The 18,576-nt window shown below is 33.0% G+C and overlaps 1 protein-coding gene across 3 annotated transcripts in view; it reads left to right on the top strand.

The window, feature by feature from the left end:
* LOC139482711 (uncharacterized) overlaps window positions 1–17,750 on the top strand; it is an 82,309-nt gene extending 64,559 nt beyond the window's left edge. For all 3 annotated transcript variants that reach the window (XM_071266779.1, XM_071266778.1, XM_071266780.1), the window contains 6 exons: window positions 11,271–11,428; window positions 11,823–13,055; window positions 13,927–14,004; window positions 15,237–15,317; window positions 16,346–16,826; window positions 17,379–17,750. In XM_071266779.1, coding sequence (XP_071122880.1) covers window positions 11,271–11,428; window positions 11,823–13,055; window positions 13,927–14,004; window positions 15,237–15,317; window positions 16,346–16,826; window positions 17,379–17,410 — 2,063 coding nt within the window. In that variant the 3' untranslated portion in view covers window positions 17,411–17,750. The remainder of the gene's footprint in view (window positions 1–11,270; window positions 11,429–11,822; window positions 13,056–13,926; window positions 14,005–15,236; window positions 15,318–16,345; window positions 16,827–17,378) is intronic.
* Window positions 17,751–18,576: the final 826 nt, after the last annotated feature.

The raw sequence follows: 18,576 nt of genomic DNA, 5'->3' as shown, positions 1-18,576 counted from the left end.
GTGTTAAGAGAGAGCCATATATCTTGCACGTTAAAGACACCCTTGTAGATTTCGAAAAAGAATAGGCTAATGCCGCTACAAGGCAGCACTCGCACCCGCAAAGTGGAAAGGGATTAATATAAGTTGCAAAACTTGTTTCGCAATCCACTATAAATAAATATGTTTAAACTAAACTATATTTTCCATAAGGTAGAAAAACTGGAAAATCTAAATCTTCTACACAAATGACTTATGGTTTTCAGTTTTGTCTTCATATTTACTCCAATGACAACATACTAGGTTTATCGGGTACCTAATCTGAATTAGGTTTAGTGTTTATTGTCCCAAATGCAACGCTTTCCGTCCGTCCATCTGCCCTCATGAAAAAAACGTGTCTGAATTCTGTCTGACAAGTATTCTTAATTTTTCTGAATTTTTTCTGAATAATGTCTGAATGGCTAAAATAATGTACATTTACACAAATGTCTGAATTTTTACTGGATTTCGGACTTTTAAAGAACAATTCAGAATTTTCATATGAACATTCAGACAAAAATCAGAATTATGTAAGAATAAATTAAGGCAATATTCAGAATGAATTCAGAAAAATCTGATTTTAATCAGAAGGATTAAGAAATAAGCAGACACATTCAGAAATATCCAGATAACATTCAGATGGATTCAAACAACATTCAGAAGGATTCAGATATATATTCGGAAAACATTCAGAATGATTCAAAATGTGGATATCCATACAAAACTTTGTAACTTATACAACAGATAATCCCCTAAAAACCTAAAAAGAAGTTCTTAAAGTTGAATAAAAATCAATGTGTAAGCACATTGATTATGGTCAAATACCCTTAGCCTCTATTCAATAATAAACAAAATCCAAATTCTCAGGAAGTTTGTAATTAAATTAATAGTTTCAATAACATAAAATTCAAACTTTAAATTTTCGACTTAATTTTATTATCTGATATGGATCTGTGATTCCCTGGTCTGTTCTTTTCCTGCCTCTCAAGGTCTCCAGTTCTCTTGTGACCTGAGTAAATAAAAAAGAAGCTAATCAAAGAACTGAACTTTTCAATGTCCCTTGTGTTGCATTTTTATACGACCGCAAAAATTAAACATTTTTTGGTCGTATATTGGTATCACGTTGGCGTCTGCGTCGTCGTTGTCCGAATACTTTTAGTTTTTGCACTCTAACTTTAATAAAAGTGAATAGAAATCTATGAAATTTTAATACAAGGTTTATGACCACAAAAGTAAGGTTGGGATTGATTTTGGGAGGTTTGGTTCCAACATTTTAGGAATTAGGGGCCAAAAAGGGCCCAAATAAGCATTTTCTAAGTTTTCGCACTATACTAACTTTAGTTTAAGTAAATAGAAATCTATGAAATTTTAACACAAGGTTAATGACCACAAAAGGAAGGTTGGGATTGATTTTGGGAGTTTTGGTTCCAACAGTTTAGGAATTAGGGGCCAAAAAAGGGGCCCAAATAAGCATTATTCTTGGTTTTCATACCTTAACTTTAGTATAAGTAAATAGAAATCTATGAAATTTAAACACAAGGTTTATGACCATAAAAGGAAGGTTGGGTTTGATTTTGGGAGTTTGGGTCCCAACAGTTTAGGAATAAGGGGCCCAAAGGGTCCAAAATTGAACTGTGTTTGATTTCATCAAAAATTGAATAATTGGGGTTCTTTGATATATATGCCAAATCTAACTGTGTATGTAGAATCTTAATTTTTGGTCCCGCTTTCAAATTGGTCTACATTAAGGTCCAGAATTAAACTTAGTTTGATTTTAACAAAAATTGAATCCTTGGGGTTCTCCAATATGCTGAATCTAAAAATTTACTTATATTTTTGATTATTGGCCCAGTTTTCAAGTTGGTCCAAATCGGGGTAAAAAATTAAACTTTGTTTGATTTCATCAAAAATTGAATAATTGGGGTTCTTTGATATGCCAAATCTAGCTGTGTATGTAGATTCTTAATTTTTGGTCCCGTTTTCAAATTGGTCTACCTTCAAGTCCGAAGGGTCCAAAATTAAACTAAGTTTGATTTTAACAAAAATTGAATTCTTGGGCTTTTTTGATATGCTGAATCTAAACATGTACTTAGATTTTTGATTATGGGCCCAATTTTCAAGTTGGTTCAAATCAGGATCCAAAATTATTATATTAAGTATTGTGCAATAGCAAGAAAATTTCAATTGCACAGTATTCAGCAATAGCAAGAAATCTGCAATTGCACAGTTTTGTGCAATAGCAAGAAATTTCAATTGCACAGTATTGTGCAATAGCAAGAAATCTTCAGTTGCACAGTATTGTGAAATAGCAAATATTTTCAATTGCACAAATGACTTCTTTTAGAGAACCACTGAATGGAATAAAACAAAACATAGCATGAATGTTTCTTATGAGGTGCTGACCAAGTGTTGTTACTTTGTAGCCGATCCAACGTCCAAGATGGCCACCATTTAAGGACTTAACATAAGACCCTATGGGAAATACATACAAGTTTCTTCATATAGAGAACCACTGAATGGAATGAAACCAAACATAGCATAAATGTTCCTTATGAGATGTCGACCAAGTGTTGTTACTTTGTAGCCGATCCATCATTCAAGGTGGCTGCCAGTGGGGGACTTAGTTTAACATAGGACCCTATGGGAAATACATACAAATGTCTTCTTCTAAAGATCCACTGAATTGAATGAAATCAAACATAGCATGAATGTTCCTTTCCTTATGAGGTGCTGTCCAAGTATTGTTACTTTTAGCCAAATTTGTTTATATAATTTTAAAAACCCAAATAGAATCAGGTGAGCGATACAGGCTCTTGAGGGCCTCTAGTTTTATATTAGACATTTGCAGAAACTACGTCTATACCTAGGATTACACTTTAGACTTACGATTACATTTGACGAAAACAAAGGGTCATCTCAAAGTAAATATATAAATAATAGAGATATATAGTAAAACCAAATGATTTTTTTTTATTGTAAATTGGTCTTTTCGACGACATACGCATATGGTTACAACCTACAATGCATTCGAATCGCTGTATTAGATGTCGCAAGAAATTCCAATAAATTTGTGTATTTTTTTTAATTGGCGTGATCAACCTTTACTTTATAATGTGTCAAAAATCTAGAGCCACGCTTGTTAATATGGAAAAGAATTATCTACATCGTATACTAAAATGATCACAAGATATCTATAAAAAATTGTACTCCAAAAAAACAAACAACGCAAGACCTTGCAGTCTTTTTTCCTGTGTCGTTTAAAAGCTATGACAGGTTTAGTAACCACTCGTCTCTATTGGCCCGTCTGTCCGTTCATCCCTCAAAACTACCTTGGGTAAATTTTATAAAAGTTTTTTTTTGCTCCATTGAGGGGACTCATTTACAAATCGTTATAATTAATAGCGTCGAAGCGTGAAGGTGATTTCTACATCTACCGTGGAACAACTTGCTGTTTGGTTATTTTTCATTTTCAAGACTCACTCTAGAAAAAAAAATCGTCAATATTCTCTTAGCTTGATGGAAGGCAATGATATATGTTTTTATACGACCGCAAAAAATTAAAATTTTTCGTCGTATATTGCTATCACGTTGGCGTCGTCGTCGTCGTCCGAATACTTTTAGTTTTCGCACTCTAACTAGTAAAAGTGAATAGAAATCTATGAAATTTAAACACAAGGTTTATAACCACAAACGGAAGGTTGGGATTGATTTTGGGAGTTTTGGTCCCAAAACTTTAGGAATTAGGGGCCAAAAAGGGCCCAAAAAAGCATTTTCTTGGTTTTCGCACTATAACTTTAGTTTAAGTGAATAGAAATCTATGAAATTTTGACACAAGGTTTATGACTTCAAAAGGAAGGTTGGGATTGATTTTATGAGTTAAGGTCTGAACAGTTTAGGAATTAGGGGCCCAAGTAAGCATTATTCTTGGTTTTAGCACCATAACTTTAGTATAAGTAAATAGAAATCTTTGAAATTTAAACACAAGGTTTATGACCATAAAAAGAAGGTTGGGTTTGATTTTGGGAGTGTTGGTCCCAACAGGTTTTTAGGAATAAAGGGCCCAAAGGGTCCAAAATTGAACTTTGTATGATTTCATCAAAAATTGAGTAATTGGGGTTCTTTGATATGCCGGATCTAACTGTATATGTAGATTCTTAATTTTTGGTCCCGTTTTCCAATTGGTCTACATTAAGGTCCAAAGGGTCCAAAATTAAACATAGTTTGATTTTAACAAAAATTGAATCCTTGGGGTTCTTTGATATGCTGAATCTAAAAATGTACTTAGATTTTTGATTATTAGCCCAGTTTTTAAGTTGGTCCAAATCGGGGTCCAAAATTAAACTTTGTTTGATTTCATCAAAAATTGAATAATTGGGGTTCTTTGATATGCCAAATCTAACTGTGTATGTAGATTCTTAATTTTTAGTCCTGTTTTCAAATTGGTCTACATTAAATACCAAAGGGTCCAAAAATAAACTAAGTTTGATTTTAATAAAAATTGAATTCTTTGGCTTTTTTGATATGCTGAATTTAATCATGTACTTAGATTTTTGATTATGGGCCCAGTTTTCAAGTTGGTTCAAATCAGGATCCAAAATTATCATATTAAGTATTGTGCAATAGCAAGAAATTTTCAATTGCACAGTATTCAGCAATAGCAAGAAATCTTCAATTGCACAGTATTGTGCAATAGCAAGAAATTTTCAATTGCACAGTATTACGCAATAGCAAGAAATCTTCAATTGCACAGTATTTAGCAATAGCAAATATTTTCAATTGCACAGTATTGCGCAATAGCAAGAAATATCTAATTGCACAATATTGTGCAATAGCAAGAAATTTTCAATTGATTGGAGTTATCTTTCTTTGTCCAGAATAGTAGTTGAATCAACTTAAATCATTGTTTTATACAATACACAATTAATGTATATTCACTTTTACTACCAACTGATAAATTAAAACAATCTTTACTATTCAGTGATAACAAAGGGAAAGGGGGATGTGAGAAAAAAAATGGGGGGGGGGGTTAAATTTTTCTCATTTCAGATTTCATAAACAAAAAGAAAATTTCTTCAAACATTTTTTTGAGAGGATTGATATTCAACAGCATAGTGAATTGCTCAAAGGCAAAAAAAATTTTTTAAGTTCATTAGACCACATTCATTCTGTGTCAGAAACCTATGCTGTGTCAACTATTTAATTTTAGATTTAAATAAGTTTGAAGAAGAAATCTTTAATTGATTTGTAAAATCTTGACATTTGTTTTGTGTAAAAAAAAACATGTAATGTCAAAAATTTGATCACAATCCAAATTCAGAGCTGTATCACGCTTGAATGTTTTGTCCATACTTGCCAACTGTTCAGGGTTCGACCTCTGCAGTCGTATAAAGCTGCGCCCTGCGGAGCACCTGGTTTACATTTGAACATAGCTCTGAACATTTTGAATTATATATTCTACTTAAAAATATTCATTGATAACGGTGTCAAGGGCGGATCCAGCCATTTTCAAGAACCTAGTGTTCAGAGGAGTATTAACCTTATACCCCCATTTAAATGCATTTGTCGTCCAAAAAAAGGATGGGTTCCAACCACCGGAACCCTCACCCTGGGTCCACCACTGGGTGTTATTTTTTCGTGGTATTTTTTTTTTAGTTCCAAAACGGTAGAAAAATTAAAGAGTGGGTCTAATTCATAAAATAAAAATAAAGAGCACGTACAATGATAAAATAAAGAATCATTAATATCTTCTTCACACCTACAATGTACATAAACTAACCATCATGTTCTTAAAAAAAAGAAAATGTAACTATATATGCATTTTAATGTGCCTATTGTTATTCGTTTATTTTCTACATTAGCTAGAGGTACAGGGGGAGGGTTGAGATCCCATAAACATGTTTAACCCCGCCGCAATTTTGCGCCTGTCCTAAGTCAGGAGCCTCTGGCCTTTGTTAGTCTTGTAGCGTTTTTAATTTTCTTTTCTTGTGTATAATTCGGAGTTTAGTATGACGTCCATTATCACTGTACTAGTATACGTTTTTTAGGGGCCAGCTGAAGGACACCTATGGGTGCGGGAATTCTCGCTACATTGAAGACCCGTTGGTGGCCTTCGGCTGTTGTCTGCTCTGTGGTCGGGTTATTGTCGCTTTGACACATTTACCATTTCCTTTCTCAATTTTATACACATTTAATAATGTCGTTGTGCTTCTTAGTTGATCGCCCTTTCCTAACACTAAGTCTTGCTGAAATAAATTTCTAGTTGTCCCAACCTAGGCAATGACAATTGTTTTTTTTTATATTTTACCATTCTATCATACTCCGGTCTCTGTCCGTACCTTTAAATTAAGCACAACCTTGATAACAACATATCCTAGATACAATTTGTAAAACCCAAATGTTCAAAAATTGAAAAAAAGTCGTACGAGTTGGATGTAGTTTTGGAACAGCATTATATGTTTTCACTTTGAGATGACTCATGATTTAAATGCTACCTGTAAGTGTAATTGTAATCCCAATCGTAGGTGTATGAGAGTTTCCGCAAATGTCTAATACTATATGCAATATGTCAACTGTATTTGTTGTATGGAAATATTTTAAAACTCAACATACTGAAGCTGCACACCAAATATAAATTATCATTCCCTTAAAAAAAGCCAAGAAAACTTTTACAAATTTCATTGTACAATGAGTGTTGTAAAATGATAAACTGTTAGCAAACAGGAAGGGGATACACAACAGATATAACAAGAGTGAACACGCTGAAATGTCTCGCATGTTTATTGATTTTATGTTGATAGTCCTAAATATCTGAATATATAGTTTTACTATCACAATAACTCAACATAATTAAAGAACATGAAGCCAAAGTCAGATAAACTAAACCAAAATACATATGCACCTTACAATCATTGGATACACAAAATATAGTTGATTTGTTGCTTATAGTTTCTTAGAAACAAACTTGAAAATTAGGTCAAGGTAAAATAAAACCTTTTACCAACAAATGCCATTGCTTATTAGGTTTTCTCAGAGTAAGGTATTAAACCTCCAATTCATGACTTATTTACGAATTAAATAATTTCGAGTGCTGAAAAACCATAAAACTGGGATTTGTTTTTTGTGTGTGAATTGAAGGGCTGACTGAGAATTTCCTCTATTTTGATAAATTAAGAGATAATTAAGGTTCCAATTCCATCAGTCTAAGTTGACTTTAGATGAAATTTTCTAATTAGTATATGCCTTTTGGTTATACAGCTCTGAACGTGTTGAGGTCTTATACATTTGGCTTTCGAATCTTTGAATTTGAGCATTCCTTATGAAGGTTAATCATGTTTATCTAGAAAAGCACCTCATACGCACAAAATTAGTAAGACAAGCTCAAACAGAATTAAGACATTTTCAAATAGAGACAGTATACATAACTTGCTTCCCATGGAGATTCACTTGTTGTCGAGTATCGAGTTGCGAGTATCGAGTTGCAAGTTACAAAAGTCGAGTTGCGAGGTACGAAAGTCGAGTTTCGAGTTAAGGAAGTCGAGTTGCGAGTTACGAAAGTCGAGTTGCGAGTTAAGAAAGTCGAGTTGCAAGTTACGAAAGTCGAGTTGCAAGTTAACGAAAGTCGAGTTGCGAGTTAAAAAAAGTCGAGTTGCGAGTTAAAAAGAGTCGAGTTGCGAGTTAAGAAAGTCGAGTTGCGAGTTAAGAAAGTCGAGTTGCGAGTTACGAAAGTCGAGTTGCGAGTTAAGAAAGTTGAGTTGCGAGTTACGAAAGTCGAGTTGCAAGTTAAGAAAGTCGAACTGCGAGTTACGAAAGTCGAGTTGCAAGTTACGAAAGTCGAGTTGCCGAGCCTGGCAATAATTGTTAGGGACCGCAAAATTTATTTTTTGGCAGTGACACTAAAAATTGTGGACGTTAAAATTATATATGTCTACATTGGCTAGAGATACAGGGGAAATGATGTGTGTGCATAAAACAAGTTTAAACCCGCTGCATTTTTGTGTCTGACCTAAGTCATGAACCTTTAGCCTTTGTTGCTCTTGTATATTTTTTTTATTTTGGTTCATCTTTATATTTAGGAGCATAGAATGGCGTAAATATTCTTGATCTAACGATATATAACAATGTGTTTCGGGGCCTGCTTGGGGCTCCCTCTAGGTGTGTGATTTCTCGCTGTGTTGAGGACCAAATGGCCTTCGGTTGAATTGCATATTTTGGTTGGGTTGCTGTCTCTTTGACTCATTCCCCGATTTTATTCTTTGGTCTATACATGTAGCCATCAAAGATACTATTGTAAAAACTACATTTGCGCCATTTTACAGGTAAGGTTTAATTGGAAAATTTAAAATGTTTAGTGCTACATCGTGAATAAGATTTTTTTTAAAGTATTCCTCCTGGGTATTGGGTAACTGAGTCACTTAGGTTTAAAATTATATAGTGTTCACACGTTTGATTGTCAATTATGAATAAATTAGTAAAACGGTTTCCGTTAGTTTTCTAAGAATTCAACTTGGATTTGTTCCATATTCGGGAAACTAAGAATGATACTATGGTAATAACACCCGATGCAGGACGTAACAGCCATACTGCCATGACGTCCATAGAGATGTTCGAAATGTAAAGCCCCGATCACAACAGATCGTGCGATTTTTTGTCGTGGAAGATCAATAAAAAAGTTGTCGTGCAAAATCAAATGTCAAAAAAATATTTCGAGAGGTCACATCAGCTACGACATGTCTACGATGGTTCCACGATGGGTACAGTACAGGAACAAAGAATTGTAATTATACTGTCGTGGGTTTGTCGCAAGTGAGTCTTGTGAAAGTCGTGTGACTGTCGTACGACAATCGTGAGTTGTTGGGTCTATTTTTCAGATTTTCATGTCATGGAAATATGCGTGTTACGGTTGTGTCACTGTTGTGCCACTGTCGAACGACTGTCGCACAACAGTCGTGTGTTACTCATATGTTTGAATCCGAACTGCTAGTATATAAAGAAGGCCCGATTTATTGCGTGCCATTTGCCATTTGCTTTCAATATTGTTCAGTGTCATCATAAGTTTGGTCTAAATAAACGACGTTATTCGTATTATATGAAAAAGAAGATGTGGTATGATTGTCAATGAGACAACTGTCCACAAGAAACCAAAATGACACAGAAATTAACAACTATAGGTCACCGTACGGCCTTCATAATTGAGCAAAGACCATACCCCATAGTCAGCTATAAAAGACCCCGAAAGGCAATGTAAAACAAATCAAACGAGAAAACTAACGGTCTTATTTACATAAAAAAAAATGGAACGAAAAACAAATATGTAACACATGAACAGACGACCACCACTGAATTACAGGCTCCTGACTTAGGACAGGCACATAAATACATAATGTGGCGGGGGGGGGGTGTGATTTCCTAGGAAAATTAGTCTGGGGACATAAAATTTATTTAAAAAATTGATACACAACTATTTAACAATATTAAAACATATTACACTTATAGTTACCTTTAAAACTAAGGGCTTGGCTATTTAAACCTAGAATTGTTTATGACATGGACATGATTTCCTAGGAAAATTAGTGTGGAAACAAATTTTCTTAAACAGATTGATACACAACTCTTTCGTTTTGTCTTTAACAATATCAAAACATATTACATTCATATTCACCTTTTAAAATTAAGGGCCTTGACATTTTAACCTAAGACTATTAATGACATGGACCTGATTCCATAGGAAAATTAGTCTGGGGACATACATCTTATCAAAAATATAACTTTGCAACTCTTAAACATTACTAAAACATAACATCTATATTTCCATGGTTTAAATGTAATTAAATTTATTATAGGATTTTATAGGACATGATTACCTAGGAAAATTAGTCTGGGGACATATATATAATTACTAACATCAGACTAAATATACTAGTAAATTCTGTAACCATGGACTCTTTATACTAGCAATATTTGTCCACCCAGACATATTTTACCAGGACAAATTTATTACTAACACACGCATGCTTTTTTATCAAATGTGAATCAATCCTTAATTGCCACAATGTATACCATAGTTGTTTTTGTTGTTGTTGTTATATTACTTTATATACGCCTATTGTTTACATGTGTGTAACAGTAGATTAATTATTTTTTATTCATATTGTTAACATTGTATGCATGTAGAGAGCCTTATTGAAAATTGGTTTAATCCAAATGAGTCACTCTCTTTAAATAAAGATATTATTATTATTATTATAATCCTCAAAAATATTTTTGTAACTCGCAACTCGACTTTCGTAACTCGCAACTAGACTTTTGTAACTCGCAACTCAACGTTTGTAACTCGCAACTCGACTTTTGTAACTCGCAACTCAACTTTTTTAACTCGCAACTCGACTTTCGTAACTCGCAACTCGACTTTCTTAACTCGCATCTCGACTTTCTTAACTCGCAGCTCGACTTTTGTAACTCGCAACTCGACTTTCTTAACTCGTAACTCGACTTTTGTAACTTGCAACTCGACTTTCTTAACTCGCAACTCGGCTTTCTTAACTCGCAACTCGACTTTCGTAACTCGCAACTCGACTTTTGTAACTCGCAACTCGACTTTTGTAACTCGCAACTCGACTATCTTAACTCGCAACTTGCAACTCGACGATAAGAAATCCTCCTTCCCATGATATAACAATGCATTTAAATTACATCTGAAACAATTTCTTTGGCAATGATTTTGATGATACAGTTACATTTGTAAATAGAAACAGTAAATAAAAAGGTGAATAATCAATTAATAGAAGAAAATGATTGACACAGTCCATTATAAAATCCGAAAATAAAATGTTTTTTTTGAGCCAGACAACTTGTTATCTTGTAATAACTATTTTTTTGTGAATTCGTTCCTCCATTGCTGGTACAAACTGTATCTGCTGGTAACTCGTCTTCTGATTGGCTGACGTTATTTTGTTATCAGACCATAGACTTAATTTAGTCATGTGACCGTGACGTCATCAACGTTTTTTCAAGGTTTTCTACGGTTTAAAATGGAATTTAGAATTAAATTATTAGAAATGACTGTAATATTTTTTCTGTCTATTCAAAATAACATAAAAAATGTGGTGCACACTGTTAAATAACCCGCTACGCACATTATTCAGTGTGCACCAAATTTTTTATGTTATTTCTTCACAAACAGAAAAAAATATTACAGTCATTTCTTAAATGAATGATGATATGCATTCTCTATACATGTTATACACATTTCTTTGTAGATTTATTCCAATTATGGATGGATTCAATACACTGTTACAGTAGATTGGAAGAGGACAGAAATAAATCTGATGTCAACAAGAGAAAATCAGATGATCTTGATCCACCGATAGTTATTGTTGGCACTTGGAAAGATGCCTTGATCTGTGATGTAGAAGAGGTATTGGAAATTACAAATGTTGTCAGATGTTTTTATAAAAAAAAAGATGTGGTATGTTTGCCAATGAGACAACTCTCCAAAAGAGACCAAATGACACAGAAATTAACAACTATAGATCACTGCACGGCCTTCAACAATGAGAAAAGCCCATACAGCTAAGTGTTTATTTGTACAGATACCTGTTTTACTGTTTCACCAGACCAACACATATGACATATTTTGACAATATATAAATGCAAGCTTTATCACATTGTAAGGTTAAAAGTGTTTATAGGAAAAGCAATCCATTTTAATAGTTTACAAAAGATCTTTCAACAATTTCTGAAATATGATATAGTACAATAAACCCATCATGCATGTACAAAGATAAGAGGATTATCTTTATTTTTTTTAGATTGATGATGCATGCAGCGAAAATATTTCAAAGTATGCAGAAAATATCTCAGACGATGAACTAGGACATATCAGGCAAACATACTTCATTTCCAATACAGAAGATGATCCCAGTGTATTCCAGCAAATACGAGAAAACATCCTACGTTTAGCAAGAACAATGAGAACATGGAATACAGATTATCCTTTAAAATTTATTCAGCTTGAAAAACGACTTCAAGAAAAGAAGAAGGTGTTACCTATTATTTCCTTTCAAGAAATTCAGAATATTGCTATTGATACACCTCAGCCACTTAATGATGAAGAACTAAAATTGTTCCTGGAATTTCACCATGAGATCAGAGCCTTAGTTTATTTCAATGATCTTCCTTCTTATATTATTTTAGACACACAGTGGTTGTCTGATGTTTTTAGATGTATTGTCACAGCCAAAAAATTTAGTGCTATTAGTATAAGAAATGAAAACAAATGGAAAGAATTGTATAGTAGAGGCAAATTGCATAGCGAGGTTTTAGACGACATATTTAGAAAAAGTGAAAGCATTTTTTCCAAACACAAGGATCATATCCTGAATGTAATGGAGAAATTTGATATCATTATACGTCCTAACACATCTGAAACTCAAAGAGATTCTGGTGATGACAAACCTCTCTATTATCTACCTTGTATGATTAAATCAGAACCCGAATGTGATATATATAAAATGTTTAATGTGACGGAAAACATATGTACTAAGTCTACCTGGTTATGTTATATGTTTAGGTTTCTACCACCTCATTTAATGAATCATTTAATTGCGTCACTGTGCAGGAAATATAACGTTGCAGAAGTTGTCACTAAGGAACAGAAAAGACAAATTACTCTTTTCAGAAGCTCAGCTGTCTTTGAGTTACAGAAAACGACAAAATTGAGAAAATTACTTATTATGAAAGGTCCAAATATTATTCAAATTCAGATTTGGCAGTTTGGGAAGCAAGTCACTGTTGAAAGAGGTTTGTTCAAATACATTGCAGACTTTGTGACAGAGGAAATAAGCAAGTTAATAAGTACAAGATTCAAGATGTCCAATGTAAGATTTGAGTTGAAGTGGGAATGTGGCCAAACAAAACCAGAGTGTGTGACAGGATCATTTGATTTAAGTGAAGATCAGGAAAACATATATTATTGTAAGACATGTACTACTATACACACCTTCACTGGTGAATGGTTAGATCTACAACATAAAACATCTGATGTAAGTTAAAGATTTATTCATATTTTACATGTTATATATATGTATTCTATATAGAAAATGTGTAATTATATTGTACACTGGTTACCATCTTTCAGTCCTTCAATCTACCTATATCCTATGAAAGTTTTCCTTGCTTTTCTCCTCGGTACTTAAGTTATAGTTATTGAGTGATAAAAATATTATTTGCACTTTAACAGGTCAGTGTGTTACTGTTTGTTATTGAAGAAATAATTCTTGGGGCTTGAATTTATACTAATTTTACCACGGGTTAATTGGCTCTTTATGCTGAATATTTTACAGTGAGAGTGAAATATCAGCATAAAGGGCAAACCCGTGGTAAAGTCAGTATAAAAGCAAGCCCCCATGAATTATTTCTATTCTAATAAGAGGAATATGGCCATTCATTTTGATGGAGGCGCTCTCGGTGAAGGAAAAAATGCCATTCCCATAACGCACAATTAAGACGTTAAACAACAGAGCAAATGGAACTAGTGGCATGCTTTAACTATTACAATAACGTATTTAGATAGGTTATTGTGATTTTAAATGATAGCTTAATTACTTGCATGTCACACAAAAAAACATATGACGTGGGAGTACAATCGGAACCGCCCGAACAATATATTCATATTTTACCAGGGGTGTGTACTCAAAGCGTATAATGGACGTCATGTTAGATTTCGATATATATATGGGTTAAGTAAATTCTATATTGGGTTAAAGCTTTGCTCTCACCACATAAAATTTATGAGTATTTTCATTAATAATTCATAGATTTAAGTAGAGTGATGTTTAATTGAATATAAGGTAGTAGTGGTCAACCGATAGTGGTTATTAACTTTTGTTTAAAAATTATTTTGTATTGTCACAGAGTTCTGAAAATGTTCCTAGATCTAATCTTCAAATCGAAAGCTCAAGTCAAACCCAAACTACAGTTCAATCCACCAAGGTAACAATCTATTATTTTATTGTAGAGCATATTTGTATAACTAGTAGTAAGTATTACATAAAGTGCAATGTCAATTACTTATTTTACTTGAAACAAATTCTTGAGAAAATATCATGCATTCATCAAATCGAGCAATTGTCTTTGGATTGACACTATATGCTTTGTAATAGTTCATTCCATCAAAATGCAAACTATTGAGACAATTCATGTTATAAAATCATGATACTCTTAACTGAGCATTTTACACATTTTAGCATTTTAAAATTACTGACCGAGTAGGCTATTTCTATGATTTTGCGCCTTTTACCTTCGTCCCTGAATGTAAAAAAAAACCAAACATTTCCTTGAGTTGTATGAAACTTATAGGAATAAAATTGGGATGGAAATGGGGAATGTGCCAAAGAGACAACAACCCGACCATAGAGCAGACAACAGCAGAAGGTCACCAACAGGTCTTCAATGCAACGAGAAATTCTCGCACCCGGAGACGTCCTTCAACTGGCCCCTAAACAAATATATACTGGTTCAGTGATAATGAACCCCATACTAAACTCCAAATTGTACACTAATTTCCAGTTTTATGAGGTAACTCATCTCTGAAGAGAAATCTAACTTGTTTTACTAATATGCATACATAGCCAATGAGTTAAGACATACTTGCATGCTTGGCTATGTCGATTATTCTACCTATCTTTATCTTAAGACATACTTGCATGCTTGGCTATGTTGATTATTCAACCTATCTTTATCTTAAGACATACTTGCATGCTTGGCTATGTCGATTATTCAACCTATCTTTATCTTAAGACATACTTGCATGCTTGGCTATGTCGATTATTCAACCTATCTTTATCTTAAGACATACTTGCATGCTTGGCTATGTCGATTATTCAACCTATCTTTATCTTAAGACATACTTGCATGCTTGGCTATGTCGATTATTCAACCTATCTTTATCTTAAGACATACTTGCATGCTTGGCTATGTCGATTATTCAACCTATCTTTATCTTAAGACATACTTGCATGATTGGCTATGTCGATTATTCAACCTATCTTTATCTTAAGACATACTTGCAATCTTGGCTATGTCGATTATTCAACCTATCTTTATCAAAATAAAATAAAAGAATAGGTGCCACCTACATGGACAAATTGTCTGTGTAAACTTTTCATGAATATTACCAACTGTTTTCTATTGAAAATGAATGACATACTTGTTTTTATTTTGAGGTACGTGTCCGTGTCCAAGCTGGTGAGAGAGTGTTTTCGAATGTCAATGAAAGGGCAACGGGAACAGCCATTTCGGCAGAGGTATGTAACACCACCTTGTATTTTCGTGCTATATTCATTTCCTAAAAATCGAAATGATAAAACAGGAGAAGTTCATTTTTCCATTCAATATCATAGTAAATTAAAGATTGAACAATGACCATGATGACTAGATATATACATGATATATAAAAGAAGAAAAACATTGTTAAAAAATAAAATGTAAGTGTTCTTTTATCGATGGTTAAAGTTGAACAAATGTTGACTTCCACAAAAATTAATGTGAATTAATTTAAGAATGTAAATTCAAACGCTTGAAATAGAATTGTTGAATTCTTACATGTCTATAAAACCAGGTTCAATCCACCATTTTCTACATTTGAAAATGCCTGTACCAAATCAGGAATATTACAGTTGTTGTCCATTCGTTTTTGATATGTTTTGTCATTTGATTTTGCCATTTGATTATGGACTTTACGATTGAATTTTCCTCGGAGTTAAGTATTTTTGTGATTTTACTTTTTTTTTCATCAACACAAATCCTTTTTCTCATTAAATAATGGCATTATTTTCTCTTCAACATTTGCCTTTGTGGAACCTTTGATAGTCATCATACTGCTGTTAGTTAAGTTGAAGCAATTATATTATCATGAATGTTTTGAATTGTTAGACCAGATGCTAAAAAATATCAATAAATGATACATGTGTTTAATTATTATGGTTTTCCTATGTAAGAAAAAAAAACATAAATTTGACACTGTTTCCTTATCATTGATACCAAAACAAACTATTTCTGAAATATTATCGGCAAGATTTTGTCAATAATTATTTTGAAACTGCAATCACAGATTTCTCCAATTGAGTAAAAGTTAGTTTCGGCTTTGGTGCCAGCTCCTTAGTTTTACTGATTTATATAAACTGTTTATGTTTTTGTTTTCTTGCTAAAACTTCTGTGAGTACTTGACCAAGTTAACTGTCAATTGATTCAACCAAAAGTTATGTGAAGTTTTATTGTAGATTATCTTGTTCGTGTTTTACATCACAATTCTTAACTCTTATATTCTTTCCAGTTCACAGAAGAGGAAATTAATTTTACAAAGATGGGAATGATAGCATTGAATATTTTTGCTGATGTTTTATATGATCTATTAAAACCAGATAAACCACATCTACGTCCAAGGTGTGATTGCGATATAACATACTTATACAGTGAACACAGGAAACTTAATAAACATGTTCCAAGTAATTCAAACCACCGACAATATCCTCATGGGCCATGGGGAGGGTATTGGCAAGATTTTAAGAATACGGACATAGCTATTGGAGATGATATTGAGCGCATAAGACTTACGAGAAACGAATTACAACATTGTCCGCTATTTAAACTTGACGAAATGCGTTTCAATGAATTAAGTAATATATCAAGTGACCTTTTAAAAAGATTTGATCGACATAACACACCAACAAAGCTGTATACAGATCGTCTGAAGGACATTCTGGCTAAATCTATTTCTAAAGAGGAAGTGAAATCAATTGAAAATGAAATATCAGGTACATATGTTTTTAACCGGTTTTTTTTTTGTATTTCTTAGCCTTTTTCGTTTTTCCTGTAATGTAATGTTTAATATTCATTAATATAATCTGGGCTATTTTCGTGATTTCCTAGAAATGACAATGACCATTACTAGACTTGTTTGTAAAAGAATAAGGGTAAATGAAGACTTGTTTGTATTAAAATATAAGTGTATGCAGACTTAACAATTTATTAAAGTTGAGATTTGCTAAGACCCTGTTGCGATATATTTTATGCGTTCACTTACCTGATATGAGTAGTCATTCTAACTTCGCCTACTGATTTTGCCATTGATAAATATTTGAAGTATAATTTGAAACAGTTATAACAAGGGTAACTCAGGAATATAAATATTATCATGTTTAGTCTTCTTTAAACCGACAGTAAAAAATGGAGCACCTATTAAATGACATACCAATTGCACTTTGGTAAATTATTCTTGTCCTAATCATTAAATGTGCATTATACAAATGACACTGGACATTAAATAACAACAATCGTTCAATTGGTAGCTTATAATTTTATTTTAGGGATGACGATTGAAGTTGAAATTGAGCACTAAATCAAAGTTCAACCACAATAGAGAAACATATCATAAGAAGAACACAGTCTACCAAAGTAACATATTTGAAGTCGATCATCTATAATAGAAACATAAATCTGTCAAATTCAGGTTGAAACTATCTATTCATAAAACTATAGACAGCAAGATGAAGAATGTGAACCAAGTGGAAAATATTGGACTTATGTTAAAGATTTGACCAATATGTGACTGTATAATTACTGTTTTTTTTCAAAAATATTCACATGCAGTAAATACTGTAATATTAATATTGCTTATAACAAACTACTCATATAATCGCTATTTAATACTTTAATAAATATGTGTGAAACTTTATAAACTTGTATCTATAAGTACAGTGGATATCAGTTCTAACCTCTCATAAATTCTGTCAGAATCTGTCAGGAGAACTGTTCTAGAACAGTATGTAGAACTGTCAGCCTGACACCTTTTAGTCAATTCTAGGTTTCTAGCTAGAACTGATTTGGTCAGTTCTACCTAGAACTGATTTGGACAGTTTTAGCTAGAACTGATCCTGACAGTTCTACCCTAGAACAGTTTTAGACAGTTCTAGCTAGAACTGTCCAAATCTTTGGTCAGCTCTACTTCTAGAACAGTTCTACGGTAAGACTGATTGATTTCAAATTCTACGGCTAGAATTGATTTATAAATTCTACGGCCAGAATTAATTTATAAATTCTACGGCTAAAATTGATTTATAAATTCTACGGCTAGAATTGATTTATAAGTTTTAAGAAATATTTTTCTTGATATAAAGGCTTCGGCAAAATAGCGATTAATATCATATAGAGTTTTACTATTTTGCCGGTTTTATTTCAGATTTATAATCGGCAAGAGAACATGTTTAACCCCGCCATATTCTGCATGTATATGCCTGTTCCAAGTCAGGAGCCCGTAATTCAGTGATTTTCTTTTATTGATGTGTAACATAAAATATTTGTTTTTCTTTCATTTTTCGTACATAAATTAGGCCGTTATTATGGGGGGGGGAGGGTTATTATTTGAATTGTTTTGCATTTGTGATTCTGGGAGTCAGGATGGCTCGTTATCACATAACAAAAATATCTGACCTCATTAACCAAATGTAATATCTGTTTACATAGTTTTCATACCTCGGACGGACCTGTTTAACAAAAATCCTTTGA

This window comes from Mytilus edulis, chromosome 7 (assembly GCF_963676685.1).
Source record: "Mytilus edulis chromosome 7, xbMytEdul2.2, whole genome shotgun sequence".
Lineage (NCBI taxonomy): Eukaryota > Metazoa > Mollusca > Bivalvia > Mytilida > Mytilidae > Mytilus > Mytilus edulis.
The sequence above is the reverse complement of the archived record's forward strand: the minus strand, read 5'-3'. Positions and strand labels throughout refer to the sequence as shown.